The sequence below is a fragment of the Taudactylus pleione genome, unplaced genomic scaffold (genome assembly GCF_031769625.1).
Source record: "Taudactylus pleione unplaced genomic scaffold, aTauple2 ptg000386l, whole genome shotgun sequence".
Lineage (NCBI taxonomy): Eukaryota > Metazoa > Chordata > Amphibia > Anura > Myobatrachidae > Taudactylus > Taudactylus pleione.
The window spans coordinates 9,435,038-9,457,108 of NW_028284787.1; the positions used below are offsets into that span (position 1 = coordinate 9,435,038).

General features: G+C 48.0%; 1 protein-coding gene and 1 long non-coding RNA gene across 2 annotated transcripts in view; one reads left to right on the forward strand and one right to left on the reverse strand.

The window, feature by feature from the left end:
- PKD1L1 (polycystin 1 like 1, transient receptor potential channel interacting) overlaps positions 1 to 22,071 on the forward strand; it is a 291,862-nt gene that overhangs the window by 98,181 nt on the left and 171,610 nt on the right. Inside the window, exons 15-18 of the mRNA XM_088445652.1 lie at positions 7,613 to 7,678; positions 7,762 to 7,920; positions 9,357 to 9,434; positions 19,006 to 19,148. Of these exons, the coding sequence (XP_088301778.1) occupies positions 7,613 to 7,678; positions 7,762 to 7,920; positions 9,357 to 9,434; positions 19,006 to 19,148 (446 nt within the window). The remainder of the gene's footprint in view (positions 1 to 7,612; positions 7,679 to 7,761; positions 7,921 to 9,356; positions 9,435 to 19,005; positions 19,149 to 22,071) is intronic.
- Positions 1 to 22,071, reverse strand: part of LOC148507732 (uncharacterized) — a 54,007-nt gene that overhangs the window by 4,595 nt on the left and 27,341 nt on the right. The gene's annotated exons all lie outside the window — the stretch shown is intronic.

Consider the following 22,071-nt stretch of genomic DNA (forward strand, 5'->3'; position numbering starts at 1 on the left):
CGTGCGTCTGTCTGTTAAAGGGTGGTGACACCCTCAAAGTGTGCTACACAAACAATAAAAATATTCTTTTTTTTTCTGTCTTTGTGAATTGTGTGGGCTGTAGCTGCACTTGCATCCTCAAAGCAGCAGCGACAAGCGTGCGTCTGTCTGTTAAAGGGTGGTGACACCCTCAAAGTGTGCTACACAAACAATAAAAATATTCTTTTTTTTTCTGTCTTTGTGAATTGTGTAGGCTGTAGCTGCACTTGCATCCTCAAAGCAGCAGCGACAAGCGTGCGTCTGTCTGTTAAAGGATTACATCGGTGACAGCATCCAAGTAGGCATGTCAGACAGTCCGTACCTGTACTGGCAGGAAAAAGAAGCAATTTGGAGGTCCCTGTACAAACTGGCTCTATTTTACCTGAGTTGCCCCCCCTCCAGTGTGTACTCTGAAAGAGTGTTTAGTGCAGCCGGGAACCTTGTCAGCGAAGGCGTAGGAGGTTGCTTCCACAAAATGTGGAGAAGATGATGTTCATAAAATGAATTATCAACTCTTCCAGGGAGACCAGCCTCCAGAACGTACAGAGGGACCTGTGGTTGTGGATTCCAGCGGGGACGAATTAATACTCTGTGAGGATGAGGATGTACACAACACTGAAGAGGGTGAGGAATCGGTGGATGAGGAGGATGAGGACGACATCTTGCCTCCGTAGAGCCAGTTTGTGCAGGGACAGATTAATTGCCAGCTTGTTTTGTGGGGGCCCAAACGAACCAATCATTTCAGCCACAGTCGTGTGGCAGACCCTGGCGCTGAAATGTTTGGTTTGTTAAAGTGTGCATGTCCTGTTTATACAACATAAGGGTGGGTGGGAGGGCCCAAGGACAATTCCATCTTGCACCTCTTTTTTTTCTTTGCATTATGTATAGTTTGGGGCCTAGTTTTTCAAACTGCCATCCTGTCTGCCACTGCAGTGCCACTCCTAGATGGACCACGTGTTTGTGCCGCCCACTCGTATCTCTTAGCATAGTCATCCAGCTACCTCGATGCAACCTTTTGGACATAAAAACACTATTGTGAGGTGTGAGGTGTTCAGAATAGACTGGAAATGAGTGGAAATTAAGGTTATTGAGGTTAATAATAGCATAGGAGCAGAAAAACCCACAAATTCTGTGATTTTAGCTGTTTTTATGCTTTTTTTCAAAAAAATACAGATCCAAAACACAAAACCCAGAACCCAAAACACGGAAGGGTGGTTTTGGCAAAACCAATCCAGATCCAAAACACGAAGAAAGATCCAGATCCAAAACACGAAAAGTGGCCGGTGCACACCCCTAATTTAAATGAAAATAAATTTTCACTATTGCAGACAATAAAAATGGCTTTGGGTAGCAAACCCCTACAGTAGATAATAATAAAAGTAAAATAACCAAAGGAGTACTATTGACACAGTATCATAAGATAAATAAAAAAGCAGCTATTTGATAAACCTAAAAAATAAAGCCGAAAATGAAAGTAAAAGTCTCACTGAACTATTAAGCAGCTACTAATTGTGACATTAATTTCATATTATGCTATATTTTTTAGGTTTATCGAATATATGCTTTGTGGGACTGCTGTCTCAGATATGTGTTTCTTTGTTTATATATATATATATATAAAGGTCCTATATTACACTTACACTTGCAATTTGTGACACAAATCTACATTAGCCAAAATGTGTGCACATGTTAACTATACTTCGTTTATTTTTTAATAGCGCAATAATAAAAAAATACCAATGAAAATATAAAAAAAATATGAGATATGGTAAGAACTTACCCTTGTTATCTCTATTTCTACGAAGTCCATAGGGTTCCACAGGATACCTTGGGGTATAGGTGTGACGTCAGTCGCAGGGCACCAAAGAGTTAAGCTTTCAGCCTCCCAGGATGCACTAGGTCCCCCTCCTATACCCCGCCCCCAGGCCAAGGCACCTCAGTTAGTTACCAAGCCATAGGCCGGAGGAGGAGAAGGAAGAGAGAGAACAAAGATCTGGACACATACAAGAATCACATTCTCACCAGAGGGAGACGGAAAACCGGTGACCAGAGCAAAGCCCATCTGCAGCACAGGTGCGACAGGGCGGGAGTCCTGTGGAACCCTATGGACTTCGTAGAAATAGAGATAACAAGGGTAAGTTCTTACCATATCTCATATTTTCTACTTCAGGGTCCATAGGGTATCCACAGGATACCTTGGGGATGTCCCAAAGCAGTATCCTTTAAGGGTGGGGACGCTCCTGTGCAGAAAGGAGAATCCGCCGCCCGAAGGAAGCATCCTGAGAGGCGAAGGTGTCAAACCTGTAATACCTCACGAAGGTATGGACAGAAGAGCACGTAGCAGCCTTGCAGATCTGAACTGCCGAGGCACCACGTCAAGCTGCCCACGAAGGACCCACAGACCTAGTGGAATGAGCCTTCAGAGAAGGAGGGACCGGTAGGCCTTCATGAAGATAAGCTTCAGAAATAGCCATACGGATCCAGGCTGCCAAAGTTTGCTTTGAAGCAGGCCAACCCTTTTTACAGAAGCCATAGAGGACAACAAAGCGTCCGACTTCCTAAACAAAGAAGTGCGGTCCACATAAGTCCTTAAGGCCCGCACAACATCCAAAGAGGCCTCACCCACGGAAAGACCCGGTGAGTTAAAGGCCGGAACAACTATTTCCTCGTTAACCTGAAACTGGGAAACAACTTTGGGGAGAAACTCGGGCCGAGTGCGGAGCACTGCCCTGTTCCCATGAAAAAAACCAAGAAAGGGGGTCTACAAGAAAGAGCCCCTAACTCAGAAACACGTCTGGCTGAAGCAACGGCCAGAAGGAAAACAGTCTTAGCTGTTAGCCATTTAATATCCACTGAGCCCAGTGGTTCAAACGGCGGTCCTTGGAGAGTCCTCAGGACCACAGCCAAATCCCAAGGCGCCACAGGTGGAACAAAGGGCGGCTGAATACGGAGAACACCTTGCATAAAGGTGCGCACATCCGGGATTGTAGCAATCCTACGGTGAAACCAGACAGATAGGGCCGAAACCTGTACCTTCAAAGAAGCAAGGCGAAGCCCATGATCTAGTCCCGCTTGCAGGAAGGCGAGAATCCGAGACAGACGAAACTCCCGCGGTGCATAACCTCTCGGTCGACACCACTGGAAGAACGTATGCCACACGCGATGGTATATCCTCGCGGAAGACGGTTTCCGAGCTCGTAACATGGTACACAGCATAGAGCTGGCAAACCCCCAGGACCTCAGCATGGCCGTCTCAACAGCCACGCCGCCAAAGACAGCCGAGTCAGGTCCGGGTGAAGACAAGGACCCTGAGACAGAAGGTCCGGTCGTAGCGGCAACCGCAGAGGAATGTCCACGGACAGACCCTGAAGGTCTGAGAACCAGTGCCGTCTGGGCCACGCGGGAGCTATCAACAGGAGCGTCCCTCCTTCCTGTTTGAATTTCCGGATTACCCGTGGAAGAAGGGAGACCGGAGGGAACAGGTATGCGAACCTGAACGTCCACCGGACGGACAGAGCATCCACCAGAGACGCCCCTTCGTCTCTTGTGCGAGACCCGTACACCGGCAACTTGTTGTTGTGCCGGGACGCCATGAGGTCGATTTCTGGAAGACCCCACCTGTCCACCAGTAGTTGAAAAACGTCCGGGTGCAGGGACCATTCCCCTGGATGAACGTCCTGGCGACTTAGAAAGTCCGCCTCCCAATTTAGCACTCCCGGGATGAAGACCGCTGATATGGCCGGAAGATTGCGCTCCGCCCAAACCAGGATCCGAGAGACCTCTACGAGAGCCGCCCGACTGCGAGTTCCTCCTTGCCTGTTTATGTAGGCCACGGTGGTAGCATTGTCCGACTGGACCTGCACCGGGTGACCCTGGAGAAACCGCTGTGCCTGCAGGAGAGCATTGAAGACCGCACGGAGTTCCAAGATATTTATTGGAAGCTCCGCTTCTGTCGGTGTCCACCTGCCCTGGAACAAGTGTGGACCCGAAACTGCTCCCCAGCCTCGAAGACTGGCGTCCGTTGTCAACAGGACCCAATTTGGAACCCAGAACGGACGTCCCTTGTTGAGGTGGGTCATCTTTAACCACCACGCAAGGGACAGGCGAACCTCCGGGGTGAGCACAATCGTCTGGAACTTCAGAGACTGAGGCAGCCCGTTCCACTTGGACAGGATCAGGTGCTGCAGAGGTCTAGAGTGAAACTGGGCGTATTCCACCATGTCGAACACCGACACCATGGAGCCCAGTAACCTCATCGCCGAGTGTAAGGACACCCGGCGGCTGTGCAGACAACTGCGCACCCTTGACTGTAAAGCAGAGATCTTGTCCTCCGTCACGAAGATCCTTTGCTGTCCCGAGTCCAATAAGGCTCCAAGATGCAGAATCCTCCGAGACGGGATTAGAGTGGACTTCTGCCAGTTAATTAGCCAGCCGTGCCGTTGCAGCAGTGCAATGGTCAGGTCCAAGTGGTGTAACAGGAGCTCTGGAGATCCTGCCACCAATAACAGGTCGTCCAAGTACGGCAACATGCGGACTCCTTGCAGCCGCAGAGAAGCCGCCATGACCGCCATAGCGTCCTGTATGTCCAATGACACCATGTAGTCCCCAGGTTCCAGCGCCAGAATGATGGACCGTAGGGTCTCCATCCGAAACTTCGGGACCCGCAAAGACTTGTTGAGTGCTTTGAGGTTGAGAATCGGACGATATGACCCATTGGGTTTCTGTACCAAAAATAGATTTGAATAGAAACCCTGGCCCCTCTGGGAGAATGGAACAGGCACTATAACTCCAGCCTGGAGCATAGTGTGCAATACCTTCCGCAGCTCCGTAGCCTTGTTCCGGTCTGATGGTAGACCCGTGGTGAAGAATCGAGCCGGGGGTCTGTGCCGGAAGGAGAGGGCGTACCCGTGAGAGACCACCTCCAGAACCCAAGTGTCTGTCGTAGTGAACGACCAACACCGGGAGAACTGCAGCAGGCGGCCTCCCACCCTGGGATCCCCCAAGGGGAGACCCGGACCGTCAGGCCGCAGGCTTGTCATCTGGCTTGGGGGCCGGACGTCTGGTACTCCATGCCTGTTTCCGGGGCTTGCCCGATTTCTTAGGGCCAGCCTGTCGAGGAAACGACTGTGGTTTGGGCCTGCCCTGGGCCCTAGATGACCGAAAGGACGATGGTCCAGAACCAGAAGGAGCAGCGGCCGACGGGAGACAAGCAGATTTGGCTGCCGCCAGCGTGGCCACAATCTTATCCAGATCCGGACCGAAGAGAACTTCTCCGGTAAACGGCAACGCTTCCAGACCTTTCTTGGATCTGCGTCCGCCTTCCAGGATCGCAGCCACAAGGTGCGACGAGCAGCTACCGCTGCTGAAGAAATTCTAGACACCAGAGTACTAATGTCTAGAGCCGCCTCGTTGATGTAGGTGGCCGAATCACGGAGATTGCCAATCAACTCCGCTTGTTCGGCCGGACAGTCGGATTCAAAAGAAGCCTCTAATGAATCCGCCCAGCGCTCCATCGCTCTGGCAACCCAGCAAATGGCCATAGCCGGCCGTGCTGCCCCCCCTGCAAGGGAATAAGCGGACTTCAGGCAGATTTCTACCTTGCGGTCCGTAGCATCCTTAAGGGAGGACATGGATGGCATCGGCAATGTGGCACTACGGACAAGACGGGTCACGTGAGAATCCACCTGTGGAGGGGATTCACACTTAGCAAAATAATTATCCGCGAACGGATAAGCCACCGCCAGGCGTCTCTGCGGCTGGTATCTTTTGCCAGGTTGTTTCCACGCCTCCTCTAAATGGTCCACCAACTGACCCGAAAGAGGAAAGACTGTGGCATCGCCCTTCACATCTTTGAAAAAGGCATACTTAGATTTAGCCGCTGGGGGAACTTCGTCCTCAATCACCAAGGCTGTGCGGACCGCCCGAATAAGTCCAGGAATATATACTTTGGACTTAGCATCAGCGTCCTTAGTATGGAAAGGTTCCTGATCGTAAGGATCCAGAATCTCCCCATCATCAGACGTCCCTTCGTCATCCTCATAAGGAGCGGACAGAGACGCCACCGGCCTTTTATGAGGCCGCATCACAGACTCCCCTTGCAATACATCCGACAAGTGCTGTAAAGAACTCGTCAGGGAGTTAACCCACGCTGGCTCCTGAGAACCCGGGAGCGGGGAAATAGGGAGACTGTGGGGTACCACCAATTGTCGTGGGAACCCCTGCATGGGTGACGACACCACAGACTGCTGGGACAAACCCATCGGAGTAAACGCGGGCTGCGGAGCTAACTGGCCCACTAAAGCTGTTAACGCCTGAGCGAAACAAGCCCAGGGCGGCTCCTGTACCGGTGCTGTAACCGTAATAGGCCGCGCCATGGACAACACTGCCGGCAAAGGCCCTCCGCGCTACCCTCCCCCTCCGCTAACGGTACTTTGCACGTGGTACACTGTAGCCGGAGGGGAAAATCACTTTCAGACATGATGGCACCACGTATGTGACCTCTCTCACCAATTAAGTATTAAATAGGCGAGAGACCACCCTGCAGCACCGCACCGCAAGGGCTTTAGCAGAAAGAACAGGGACAGTAATAAAGCTGACAGTTTAGTGAAGAATAGTTACAGGCAGCGCTAGCACAGTCACATACAATGCAGAGAAATAACAATTCCTGCACTAACAGCGCTGATCACTCAACTACACAGACACAGGGCCTGGTAGGACACAGCGCTGCATACACAGACCTGAGCCACAGCGGAGGAGAGGTATGCGGGGGGACCCAGACCACGATGCTTCCTTCCAGACTTCCAGCAGCGTTCACCATGCGTTGCAGAGAAGATGGCCGCCGAGGAGCAGAGAGAAGCTGGCCTGGGGGAGGAGCGCTGACACAGGACCAGTCAGCACAGTGCAGAGAGGGCTGTGTGCAGCGGGGGAGGCGCCGGCTGTGAGACAGGGAAGGCGCGCTCCCCTGGCATGCATTTAACCCCTGGGACGCCGCAGCGCTACCGCTCTGCTGCGGTCCGCTGTCCCAGGGGGTAGTGGAAGCGCAGGTTGGTCGCCTGGCTCCACGCTGCAGCCAGTCCCCAGGGAGCCCCCTGCCTGGGGACTTAGGACCATGTGATCAGCGGGGACCCACCGCGGGACCCCGCTGCTTACCTCTGTCCCCCTTGAATCCGGCCATGGTCCGGAGCATCTGGGGTCACCGCTAGCTGTGACCCCAGACGCCCACCAGCATCCCCGGATCAGTACCGGCGTTCTGGTACCGGCGGGGTGTAGGGAAGACAGCATGGACGTCAGGACTGACTGTCCATGCTGTTCATCCAGTTGTGCAGCCACAGCTGCATGAAGAATAAGCTTCAGGGGCTCTTCTAGCCCCCACTCCAACAGGTGCACCCGACTCCGGCCGGGCACCAAACTAAACTGAGGTGCCTTGGCCTGGGGGCGGGGTATAGGAGGGGGACCTAGTGCATCCTGGGAGGCTGAAAGCTTAACTCTTTGGTGCCCTGCGACTGACGTCACACCTATACCCCAAGGTATCCTGTGGATACCCTATGGACCCTGAAGTAGAAATAACAATATCCATTATTTCATTTTTTTACAGATTTTGACACACCTTTATATAGTCTTATTGTGGAAGGTTATGGGGGCTCTGGAACAAGGACAGAAGGTATGTTCTAGATATTTAAATTTCTTTAGCATTAGCAGTGTTACAGTATGTCAAATAAAATATAAATTTCTGTCTCTTTCAAGGTGAATTATACTCTGATGGTTATCCAGATGAAGATATGGTCACGAATGATGGCGATGACCTATTGGATCTGCCAAAAACAGCACCTACAATTATACACTTAGTGAACTGGTTAAAACTGCCAATTACTAAAGATGTATTTAGTCGTTATACTATGTCAGGTATGTCTAAACCAAATATTATAACTATGTCATGCCATCACATAATAAATATTCTAAATACATATTTCTGAAATATGTCTTTAGTAATCGTACTTAACGCTTAAATCTAATCTCTTTCTTATGTTAAACTCAGAGTCTGAATTAATTCTGTTTTATTAAAATGAATAAATCTGACAGATAATCTCACCTTTTTAATAATGAAATTTATTAGTTGTCCCTTTGGCTTAGTATAGTTTGATACAAATTCATAACCATTTGCTCCATAATAATATTAAGTCTACAACTGTGGTGTTATATAATTTATTATATCCTAATTTGGTGTAGTGTTTTTAATAACATAATGCAGTTGACATATTAATATAAACACATTGGCAGTGTTTTGCTTGTAAATGGTGCACGTAAGATCACATTTTGCCTAACTGCTCAAATGAGATGGTGTGTGAGACCAAATATTACAAATAATTGAAATGTCTTAATAATTTTACTATAGCCTAAGGTAAGGATGGCCATCGGAAACGGATTGTTGGCAACCATAAATGTTCCCAATGCGATCAAAATACTTTTTCCATTCAATACTGGGATTGCGGTGATTGCCACCATTGCATGCTTCTTTCCAATGGCTGTTCCAATAGCTACTTATGTCCATTCTACTGTAGCCTCTAGAAAGAAGTGTCTGTAGCACAACTACTAGGTACATGTGTGAGCTTCAGGTGTCCACTATGCATGCGCACTAGCAAACCATCGACAGTCATTCCATCCAATAGTCTATATACAATGGCCACTGCTATTCCATGGCCCCCATGCAATGGCCATTCCTAGTCTAAAGGTATTTTTCTTTAAAATAATAAATAAATACAAATATTACAGTTCTGTATTTTTTAATCTGATTTTGTTTGTAAACTAGCCAATTAAATACAATATCTAATTCCCAATTTTACATAACATTTGCCCTAGTAAATACTAAAAAATATATTTCTGTCACATCAACTTTTATTATATGTCAGTGGTTCCCAAACTCAGGGCCTGATTCAGAGGCACTCGCTATTTGCTGAATTAGGCCCTCAGTCCAGATTTTAAGGATATTTATTTTAGGCTATGGCTGCAAGGAAATTAGTGTTTATATACATTTTTTATATCTTGAGGTCAAGGCCATCGAGAGGTGCCTAGGGTACTGGGTGGGAGTGTGGCCATGCATGTGGAGGGATTGCTACACCCCATTGGGTACCCTCTGCAGATACCATGTGCTGCGTATTGTGAGGGGCATGTATACACCATCTTGGGGAAGTGGCTATGCCTCCCTGGGAATCTTGGCTGTCCCCCACCCTGCCGTGTCACCCAAAACTATACTGCCTGAAACACTTGCCCCTTGATAGAACCTGAATAAATGTTGTGTATGATAGCAGTCCTAACTTTTAACCACTGATTTATTTTATCAGGTATTTCATCTCATATGATCACATTCAATCCTTACGTGTTGAAGCCTAGTAAGATGTATATGCTGGATGTTACTTTGGGTAAGTCCTGTTGTTTTGAATAAGGGAAAAGACTACAAGTTGTAAGTAATTTGACAACACTAAACTTTCATCTTACAATTAGAGCTTTGATATATATGGTTTTGTCTGACAATCACAGCTCAGTTTTAAGCTAAAATTCTCCAACTTCTCATACATGCAAACAGGGCCGGACTGGCCATCTGGCAGTTCTGGCATATGCCAGAAGGGCCGATGCCAAGATGGGCCGGTCCGCCTGCCTGCTGAGATGCCAGGCCATCAGCGCATATCTCCCTGGCCTGAACCACTTATGTTAGAATCATATAGAAGAATACCTCCCAAAATGGCTGCCAGAGGGAGAGGTGGGCTCTAGTGTCTGCAAAGCAGCACATGCCCAGCTGGAGATGCATCCACCCCGGGGGTCACAAGAGCACCAATACCCCCCCACCCGCGATCTCAGCAGTCCCTCCCCCCCGTAGGTGCCCCCCCCCGTGGGTGCCCCCCCTCTCGCGATCACAACAGCCCCTCCTCTCGCGGGTGCCCCCCCTCCCGTGCTCACAACAGCCCCTCCCCCCATGGGTGCCCCCCTTCCCGCAATCACAACAGCCCCCCATCACAACAGCCCCTCCCCCCCGCGGGGGCCTCCCTTCCCATGATTACAACAGCCCCTCCCCCCCACGGGGCCCCCCCTCTCCCCAACGATCACAGGAGCACAGGTATGTGCTGAAGCAGGTACCCCCTTGCAGTGCTTAATTTAGTATATGTGTGTGTGTATATATGTATATACACACTAATACACACATTATATATATATATATATATATATATATATATATAATGTGTGTATTAGTGTGTATATGCATGTATCGGTGTGTATATATGTGTGTGTATATATATATATATATATATATATATAATGTGTGTATATGCGTGTGTGTATGTATATATATATATATATATGTATATGTGTGTATATATGTGTATATATATATATATATATATTTTGTATATATGTGTTTTTCTATATATATGTATGTAGTGTTCACTCTAGGTCTGGCGCCGGGCCTAGAGAAAGGACACTTGTGCACGCGCGCCCGAAAGGGGGCATAACTAGGAAAAAGGGTGTGTGTATTTATGTCACTCTTGGGGGCGTGCCCACTGTGAATGGATGACGGGCGAATGCGCCCGGCATCCATTCGCTGGCATTGACCGCTGCACCTCCGTTTTCCCAACCCGCAGGACACTGCGGCCCGCAGGTGGGGACAGAACCCACAGGCTGTTTCAGCGTGGCGCCACGCTGGAGGGCAGGGTGCTTTCGGCCCTTTAGAAATAGGGCAGTGCGCAGCGCACTGCTGAAACAGCCTAGCAGGAACGCTATGTATGTATATTTGTATATATATTTGTATACGTGTGTGTGTGTGGATATATGTTTCACCTTGGTTTCTTTTAAGTTATAGGAATTTATCAGTTATTTGGTGCTTGATATCGCTATAAGATACATTTAGGCTATATGGGGGGGAATTCAATTCAGTGCGATGTAGAATAGCTCTGGGAGAGAGCTCCCGCAGCTATTCAATACAACGTGCTGTTTGGATGGGCAAAGGATTTCTTATCGCACCCCCCAGGGAATGCGAGAAATCCAACAAACGTGCCAGGCACGCAGCTGTTTGCCAGCTTAGCACGGCGCTAACAGGCGCGCGCCCGGCACTTTAGTCAGAGAATGCTGGTTATCGTGCTTTAACACCCAGATTAAGGCGCGAGAAAAGGCATTCTGTGATTTACCTGCTTCCCGACAAGGCAAACTGCGCATTGATTTGAATAGCTGCGGGAGCTCCCTCCCGCGTCTATTCATCATCGCGCTGAATTGAATTCCCCCCTATGAGTTAGTTTTTTATTTGGTGCTACATATTGGTACCAGTTATATCCAGACATCGCGGGTGTCTTATATACTGACAGTATACTGAGGCTATATGAGCTAGTTTATTGTTATAAGATACATCCAGGCACCGCAGGTGTTTTATGTATATACTGGAAGCTTTTTGTATTGTATTGTTTGTATTTTTAGGCACTTTGTGAGTATAACTGTGCATTGATGTTCTATTCATTGATCCCGTTGTAATTTTTTCAGCATTGTTGTACTATTTCTATGGTGATGGTTGTCACTTGTTTATGGCTACCAGGGGAACCACTTGACTCCCGTCGAGCACTGTGCATAATGACGCATGCATCCAGAAGGCGGCTCATACCTCTGGGCAGTCTGTGAACCAGGTGTATGATATTTAGGGGTCTATCTACAAAGCAGTGATAAGAGACAGAGTGAAAAGTGATAAGGTGCCAGCCAATCAGCTCCCAACTGTCATCTCCCAGGCTGTGTTTGAAAAATGACAGTTGGGAGGTGATTGGCTGGCACCTTATCACAGACTTATCACTTTTCACTCTGTCTCTTATCACTGCTTAGTAAATAGACCCCTTAAAGAGGTAAGTTTACTTGATACTTTGCAGTGCTGCCATTATACATATATACACACATAAATACAAAGCAAAACGGACAGCACTCCTGGTACTATAACTCAAAATAATACTCAAACAGGGGTGGTGGGGGGGAAGAGAGAGAGAGAGCTCAGCAGACTCAATTAGAATATAAAATAGCGTCCTTTATTCCTACGACCTTTCGGGGTAACCCCCCGTCTACAGGGACAAGTATTAATTGTCCCTGAAGACGGGGGGGTTACCCTGAAGCGTCGTAGGAATAAAGGACGCTATTTTATATTCTAATTGAGGGATTATTCCCTAAGGAAGGCACCGAAGCAAGAAACGTTTTTTTGTCCTTGGAGTGCCGGGTCATTTCTGGTATAATATATATATATATATATATATAAATATTCTGCATAGAACCGCACACACTTAATGGGCAAGAGAGGGTGCCTCGGCTACATAACAGCACATATGCAAAAATTGTATCAGGACCCCTTCATAAAAAAAAGGGGGACCCAATCACTGAAGCCAGTACACCAGTCAGTTTTTCAACAAAAAGAACATATAATATGAAGCACAGCCTAGTTACATCGGGAAGATAGATAGATATAAACATTTTGGGGAAAAGACGACTAAAGATGTAGTTGTATTTACCTTGCACATTCTAAATATGCCTATAGGTTTATAATAAAATAATAGCCAAGGCCATTACTTTTAAAAATAAAAGTTGTATTCACTCTTCTTGATGCTTCTGCATTTTATATACTGATTGTTTAGGCCCCCGACAGCCCGATATGCCGGCTCCCTCCTCCATCACTCGCATAGCCATACATGGGATTGCACATCACATCCCCTGATCTTTCGGTCCTGCAGAAAGATCAGGGGGTGCGATGTACGACCCCACGGGAGCGCGCTCGGCCCGACATCAGGGCCATACACGGTGCGATATAGCAGGCAAATTGCACCAGTCGGATCGCCTGCTTTATCACCCCGTGTATGGGGGCCTTTACTTTCAGATTTTAAGGGCTGCTGGGTGTGTAGCTGGGCCCTCAGCTGGAGAGGAGGTAATCACACATTAGTTAAGGTTCCACTGAAGGCTGAACAATAATGGACTTTTTTTTTATTACACCCATCCCTATTAGAATTGCTTTGCTGAAAGTGTAAAATCAAATAATGGACCATCTGCCTTAGTCCTGTGAAAAAGTTTGATTTGGTTATGATCACTGACGTAACTACCGTAGGTGCAGGGGTGCCGCTACTATGGGACTTGGGCTGACTCCTGCACCTAAGGTGCAAGGCCAGCCCAGCCATGATCAGCAGTGTCCTGCGCAGCGCGATTGGCTGCTTGTCATTATACCACGCCCACACAGTGCAGGGGAAAAAGTGAAGCTTGCTGTCCACGATGGCAGCGCTCAGGGTCCTCATAGCCGTGCAGAGGGTGCACATAACCGAGCAGGTGAGGACTGGCATAGCCTCTCCATAGGCAGGTTTCAGTGGTGTGTGTAGTGGGCTCCCTGTGCTGGGTGTAATGGGCTCCCAGCACAGCATGTGCAGTATAGTGGGGGCGATTCAGACCCGGACGCTAAGCCGCGATCGCTCGCATCCAAAAGGGGCCGGGTATGTAAATTCTGTGATCGCACTGTCTGGTGTAAGGACGTCCTCTATGCCTTAGAGAGTGATGGCAGAGTGAGCGCACGCCGGTCTAAAGACACCCACTTTTCTTTCTTAGCACATGTCATCTCCAGGAAGTGTATGATTAATCAGAACCATCGGAGCTGCACGCAGCGCTTGAGGTAGACCCTACCCCACCGCAAGCACTGCGATCACTGCAGGCTGAAATACAACCAAGTGACGTATACAATGACGCCTCCATGCTAATTATGCACACCCATAAAACTCAGTTTTGAAGCCCAGACATGCCTGCGTTCACAGCACCATTCCCCCGTTCACAAGCACCTTCCCCTGTTACCACCCACAAACGGCGCTATCTGTCACTCAAAGTAGCGCTCAGTCTTTGTGCTACGAGAGCACAATTCCCGATCGCAGTGACTGGTACACGCACTGCGATGCATACTCATGTGCAGATGGGCAACAATCGCCCATAGTGAGCGATCGCGGCTTAGCGTCTGGGTCTGAATCAGGCCCAGTGTCCTCTGTGTGCATGTTCCCAGCACAGCATATGCAGCCATGCAGTGTTCTATTCCCTCTGTGCTGCAGAGGGTGACCTATAGAAAACTTTACCTATGTAATGGTCATGAGACAGGGTGGCAAACTGTCAAGGTAACAAAAGTTGTGATGGGTTGGAACTGGGGGCCCAATTCAGACCTGCTCGCTAGGCTTTGCTCGCACGCAGCCTGCCGATATTTGCAATGTGCACATGCGTACGCATCGCAGTGCGCGTGCACGAACCAGTCCATGCGATCCCGAAATGATCGCCCCTTGTGCATAGAAGCCTCGCTAGCTTGTGTGACAGGACAAGCCGTTTGTGGGTGGTGATGGGGGTTGGATGATGGAAACGGGGGAGTGGTGGTGCGAACGCAGGCGTGCCTGAACGTCTTAACACCGTTTCATAGGCGTGCATAATTCAGACGCAGCATCATAGTACATGTCACATGGCTGTATTTTACACAGAAGCACTCGCAGTGCTTGTGGTAAGGTATGCTCAGCCATAAGGGCTGCGTAAGCATCCAATGGTTCTCCATGTTACCGATTGTTGCATACACTTTCTGTAGATGACGTGTATTGCGAAGGGAAAGTGGGCGTCTTAAGACAGGCTGGTGGACGTCTACATAAACACAGCGATCGCACTCCCAAGACATAGTGGGCATGCTTATGTCTTGCTGTGCGATTGCGGGATTTGCATACTTTGGCAGCGTACAAACGCATCTAGCGAGCGTGTCTGAATCGGGCCCTGGGACCCAGGAGTATGGGTACAAAGTACCTAAGTCTCTCTAGGGGCATGGGAGTACAGGAGAGTTGTAACCAACGTCTCCAATATGCAGCAACCGCACCCAACTCAACTAACATCACTGCTTCACAGCAGCTCACACTATAATGATGCTGTAAATGAGAGGGAGTTGCCATGCTCTACCATGTAGTCATGCACTCCTACCATACCTGGGCCTGCCCACTGTCTTGGCAGCCCTGCTGGGACCACCCATTACCAAATGTCTAGATTTGCCTATGTACGTAATGGCCATTATGGTGTATGGCATAATGTGTAAGGGTCTTTACGGTGTACGGCATAATATGTAAGGGCCATTACGGTGTGTGGCATAATGTGTAAGGGACACTACTGTGTGGTTTAATGTGACTAAGGGGCAATACTGTGTGGCATAATTTTTATTGAAGGTACTATTGTGTGGTCACACCCTTTCCCAGTGAGACTGCACTCCGTTTTTTTTCAAAAGGCGCACTCTTCCCCTCTTAAGGTGTGGAGGGGGGCACCAATGCTCTTTATGTACACAGGGCACCAAAATGTGTAGTTATGGCTCTGCTTTGGTGTGTACAGATGTGTCCTCCTCTGTGTTCAGCACCCCTGCCCTAAAAATTCCTACAGTGAACACTATCTAATCCTCTACAACTGCTAAACCAGGGCTTGGTCCATTGGGAAAATGCCTTCCCTTTTCTTTGAGTGTGACCTACACCAATGTAGCATCAGCTTTACCTAACAGAACCAAATACCGAATGTCTAACTATGGCACATGCTTGAATCCCCTGCAGTATGAGCTGTGATGTGTGTATTTTAATACAGAGAATAATGTACACTTGTATGTTGCTCTAATATTAATTATATTTGTAAGAGCAAGTGGGAGGAGTCAGGAATAGTAAGGGGAGGAGTCTATGCCAGGAGCCAGATGCTGACGCCAAGGTGGGCCTGTGTGTTATTTAAATGCAAGGGCCTATTTTTAGTCCCAGTCCGGCCCTGCATGCAAATTGTTATTTAAAGGGGCCACTATGTATGGTTTTCTCCTGAAGCCTGAACATTCGTGATTATATGATTACTAAAGGAGAGAGATGAGAGAATGTCTGTTAACGTTTTTCTTATTTAAAGAAAAATGAAAGTATTCTGATTTTTATCCTACCTATCACACTGCTGCTCCTTCATGTCTTTGGATCATTTCGCTATCAATTGGAGAATGCAAGACTTAGGGCTCTATTTATTAACATTATTTTTACTAAAATAAAGTGAAAAAGGGTGTTTTCACACCCTTTTCACATTATTTTAGTTTCACCTGTATTTATTACAGGGCAATTGGAGTAGAATTAGTAAAATTCTACTCCAACCCCCAGTATCACTTATTTTTAGTAAAGCAGATCGCATTTCCCATAATTGTAATGGGAAATGTGATCTGTGTGCAAGTTACTAAAAATAAATTGTAAAAAAATACAGGGGGAAGCCCTGTGATAATAACGCCACCTGGAGGTGGCGTTATCCAGGGTCTCCCCCGGTTACCGGGCTCCCACTCTGCTCTAACGGGGAGAGCAGAGGCGGGAGCCGGTACCAGTAATCAGCTATGTGGTCTAAATAGACCGCAAGTTGATTGCTGTAAAAAAAATAAAAAAAAAATTAAACATTTATTTTTTTACTTACCTGAATCCAGGGACCGGTGATCGGGCCTCCAGTGATGGCTCCTCTCCGGTCAGCTGGTCTCCCATAGTACACTGGGGCCCGGTCATCAGGTGATCGGGCCCCAGTGCAGTATGGGAGATCACCTGATCGGGAAGCCCGGAGAAGACCACCGGAGGCCAGGAGGATGCAGGTAAGTGTAATGAAGGGAGGGGGGGTCGCGGGGGGGGGAGGGGGGGTCATGGGGGTCCGCGATCGCGGGGGGTGGGGCTTAGCACCGGGGAGCGGGGCTTAGCGTCGGTGGGGGGGTAGTAGCGGTGGTCGGTCGGCGCATGCGCGGGCTCTTAGTCGCGGTATTTTTTCCGAAAATACCGCGACTACAGTGCGGATGGGATCCGCAGGGACTTGAGCTTTATCGCAAGCTCTGTCCCTGCAAGGGATTTATAGTAAATCCCTGTGATATTACCTGAATTCGCAATGCGAATTCACTCGGTAATATCACACTACAATCCGCATTCAATATGCGGATTGTAGTAAATAGAGCCCTTAATGTGGCAACCAAATAAGTTCCTTTTTTAATATCACCCTATGTGGAATATACCTAAATGTGTCTATCCTCTCTGGCTCTTTCAAAATCTGGTTTGGATCACATTACTGTTTGTCCTTATGCAGTTTTATCTTGAATGTCCTCTTATTACCTTAAACTCAGTCTTTCAAAAACAGTGCTATTAATATTTCTACCAGCCAACAGAAGTTATTACCTGTCATTTCTATTCCTGTTAACAACACAACAAGATCTACTCCTCAAGGTCCTTGCCTATAATCCATTATTGACTCAGAACTATCCTTTAATTCCCACATCTATCTGCAGATTCAGTTACACTCATGCGCATCTGTAACACATATCCAGGATATGCAGGTAACAAAGTACTCACACTAAAACAACTTTATTCAATTCACTTACAGGGCTCTATTTACTACAATCCGTATATTGAATGCGGATTGTAGTGTGATATTACCGAGTGAATTCGCATTGCGAATTCAGGCAATATCACAGGGATTTACTATAAATCCCTTGCAGGGACAGAGCTTGCGATAAAGCTCTGTCCCTGCGGATCCCATCCGCACTCTAGTAGCGGTATTTTCGGAAAAAATACCGCGACTAAGAGCTCGCGCATGCGCTGACCCACCATCGCTGCTACCCCCAACCGACGCTAAGCCCCGCCCCCCGGCGCTAAAAGGGTGTGAAAATACCCTTTTTCACTTTATTTTAGTAAAAATAATGTTAATAAATAGAGCCCACAATCTCTTGCATTAAATATTGCAGTTGTCTCCTTGCTTGGCTTTCCTTCACCCCTACAATTGGGTGGCTAGACTATTTTTTCATTGACAATCCTTAAATGTGTTACTTGCACTTTACAGCATCCAGTCTAAATTATTCTTAGATGTAAACCTGTCATCGTCACTCATTATTTTATTACATTCCATTACAGGTGTAGTTTTTGGGTTGTCCCTCTGTGTTTGATTACCCCTCTCATACAACAAGAATTTCCTATGGCCACCAAAAAACCCCTTCAAATGTTCCCTGAAAACAGTCCTCTTTCCACAAGTGTATCAAATGCTGGAAACACACCTTCTTAGCTTCCCTGAGATATTTTACCCCATTACCACCTCACTAAATGGTTCACACAAATCGGATTTTGTTTCTATACTCAAACAACCTACTGACCCCCAAACCTACATGTTGTGTGACTGGATCATATGGCTAGAAGACATCATGAGTGAATGTAAGCATTACTCAAGTATTGCCCCTCTTCTGCCAGCTATACCCTCCTGCTGCCGAGCCTCAGTCCTGTTAAATAATGTGATTTAATTGGAGTAGCCAGCATTTTTCAAGTCAATTATTATTATTCTTATTATTAGTGTTATTATTTACTTTATTTATAAGGTGCCTCAAAATGCCGTAAAAGGTAAACATAGAATACAATAACAGGGCGTTATGGCATCAATACAGCACACAATGGGTAACAAGATCGAGGAGGTGGCACCATTACTGCCCCAGTGGCACCTGTATTAGTGTTGCAGAATGCCTGGAGTGCTGTCAGAAGGGATGGCTTCCTGGTCCCTGCCCCTTTTTCATGATGTTTTGGCATAACATGTGCAGGTAGGAGGGATGGCAGTGGGGCAGCCCTAGAGCGCATTAATACTCTGCTATGGCACTGACCAAACATTATTATCAAACCATGGAATGTGTAGGCCAGATAACAGGGGCAAGGGTAGGGCAATTTTCTGAAGCTAGCAGGAACATACAAAGCGGGACATGGAGGAATCAATTCAGTACTCAGTGATCCTGTACACAATGTATGTATGAGTTAAACTGTCAGAGTCCCTGAATGGGGTGAAAGAGATAAGGGAGCAGTGAAATGGATTGTGCTAGGGAAGAACAAGAGGGAGTAGGGCCTGGCCAATAAGAGCTTACATACTAATGGGGCTTTTCCCTGATATGGTTTGTGAACATTAATACTAGTTTGATTTTTATGCTTTCTTTAGCCTCACGAGAAAATATAATTGGGAGGTCACAGCTATACTTTACAGTCAATGAAATGTCCCAGAAAATGACCTGTCAGGTTCAACCCCAAGAAGGTATTGAAGTGTTCACCATTTTCAGCATTTTCTGCACTTCAGGAAAAGAGGTATGTGATATGGGAGTATGTTTAACTTGCATACATATTTGCCTTCAAGGTATTACTGTATGTAAATATTATGTCAATAAATCATTAACCCATTTAGAATGCAATTTATAAAATGTTGTCACAAATGCTGTATAACTCAATATATATTTTATGGTTGAAATCATAACTAAATGCATAACGCTACCTGCCATAATATATAAGAAACAAGTGTGTGTGTTTTTATTTATTTATTTATGCTTTAACTGGGTTCCTCCAATTGGGTGTAGTAGGTATTACCGTCGGCCGCATGGAAGCCCGGCACCAGTGAAGATCCCGACTGCTAATTAGGTGAGTATCGCTAACCTAATTCCCCCCCCTATCCCTAACCCTCCTTTAGGGGTGCCTAACCCTAACCTCCCCCCCAAGTGCCTAACCCTAACACTCCTCTAAGTGCCTAAACCTAACCCCCCTTCCCCGCAGCCTAAACCTAAGTCTCCCGGGGAGGTGCCTAACCCTAACCTCCCCTGTGGGTGCCTAACCCTAACCCCCCTTCCCCTAGCCTAAACCTAAACCTCCCGGAGGGGTGCCTAACCCTAAGTCCTAACCCTCCCCCCCGCGGCTAACCCTCCCCCCCGCGGCTATCCGCGCCCGGCGCCCGGGTTACCTTCGTTCAGTATGCTGGGCGCCCGGGTTACCTTCGTTCAGGAAGCCGGCGGTCGGCATTTAGACCATTGACTTCCTGACTACATCCCCTTCAATTAAATGCTTCCTCCATACTTTTTGAATTATAACACTGAGTAATTTATAGGTGAGAGTCATTATTAGAGTTATTTCAGTTACAGATGGCATATGATTGAACATGGCTACAGCTAAGTGTGGCGTCAGATGTAAACATTCCTAGAATAAGCCTTTAGAACCAGATTGGTCATGGGGGTGTAGGTCAAGGTGTTCGCAACCCCTTTCTCTTACAGAGACGGTTGCTCTGCAGGACGAAGAAGGGGCTTATTCTGAAGCTGACTCTTGCACCAGACTATGGCCCGTACAGGGGCGGATCTAGACTGATGTTTTATGGGGGGCAACTTAACGATTAATTCTTTCCTGTAACTGGCTCCTCCCCTTTCTGGTTCCAACTCCTCTCCTTTACAGTTTATTTTGTCCACATTGATTATTACAATTTGTATATGATTATGTATTTACTGTGTGTGTACATGTAAAATGCATAGTGTGCTAAATACATTTATACAAAGTCACAGTCTACAGTAGGGAAGAAATTATGAGAGCAGAGCTGCCTCTCATTGGCACACTGCACTGCAGGGCACCCATGTCTTGGCATCTCCTCTCTAGGACATGTGGAGGCAACTTCCCTCTATACTACCCTGTACACACAGCCAGTCCAGGCCAGATGCCCAGATATGCATACCCTCCAACATGACCCGTTCCATTAGGTACAAAACAATCTGCTCCTGGACTTCCCACCTAATGTATGATTGCAATCACCTGTGTTGAACAAGGTAATTGATGAGACAGGTGTTTCACCACAGGTGGCTGCAATCATAAATTAAGTCCAGGAGCAGAGCATTCTGTAACTAATGGAACGGGTCATGTTGGAGGGTCTGGAACTGCAGCCACTTACCTGGGTGAGGCAGATCGGGGAGTATATGCTGCCAGGTGTGCACTGTATGTAGAGATAAGGTGTAGTGTGGAAGTGGAGGAAGAGAGAAGCAGGGGTGTATCTAGGGATCCTCCCCCCAAAATTTCAGGAAGTGTCCCCAGTAGTAGTCCCCTCTATGCAGTGCCCCCTGTAGTAGTCCCCTCAATGCAGTGCCCCAGCAGTAGTCCCCTATATGCAGTGCCCCCAGCAGTAGTCCCCTATATGCAGTGCCCCCAGCAGTAGTCCCCTATATGCAGTACCCCCAGTAGTAGTCTACCTTATGCATTGCTCCCAGTAATAGTCCCCCCTATACATTGACCCCAGTAGTAGCCCCCCTATACAGTGACCCCAATAGCGGCCATCCCCCCATAATGTGCCCCCAGTAGCACCCCCCAATACAATGCCCCCAGTAGCAGCCACCACCCCATAACATGCCCCCAGTAGCGGCCTCCCTCCATACAATGCCCCCAGTAGCGGCCACCCCCCCAGTAGCGGCCCCCCTATACAGTGCCCCCTAGTAGTCACACTCCCCCCCTGTGCTGTGCCTGATCCCCGCTCCTGCTAACGTCTGCGACTGTCCACTCCTCTGGGCCCGCTCTCGCTCTGCACTATGGGATGGGAAAGATGTCATGACATCTCTCCCATTACCCACTGCAGGGGGAGCCGGAAGGCGGAGCTCATGAGTGAGCTCCAGACGGCTCCCTCCGTGGAACGCAGCAGCCAATGAGAGCCTGCCTGACTCTCATTGGCTTGCTGCTATAACAAACACACCGCCGCCGCTGGCAGCCGTGTGTGTTTGTTACTGTGTAGGGCAGACCGCTCTCACTGTGGTCTGCCCTACACTTGTGGGTCCCGGGGGACTAGCGGGGCTTGTTCAAGCCCCTGGGGTAGTCCACCCATTGGCTACTGGCGGCACTGCCGGACGGCGCCCCCCCTTTGGCCGGCGCCCCTGGCGAGTACCATCCACCAATAGGTAGATACGCCCCTGCCACTCCTATGTGCCATGGACCTAATATAACAAATATCCCGCTCAGTGTGCCAGTTGTGTGTAACACTTTCCACACAGATTTTTTTAAAACAACATTTTTTGCTTAGTACATGTTCTATACTGCCAAAGGAATCGGTATGATATCCCGGCTGCCGCATGGCCGGGAGTTCGAATCCTGACAGCGGCAGCCCGACAAAACAGCAGAGCCCGGCAGTGGAAGCCCGACAGCGCTGGAAATCCCGATCGTGGTAAGGTAAGTACCAGCTAATCTAACCTAACCCCCCTAACCCTAACCCTCCTTAGGG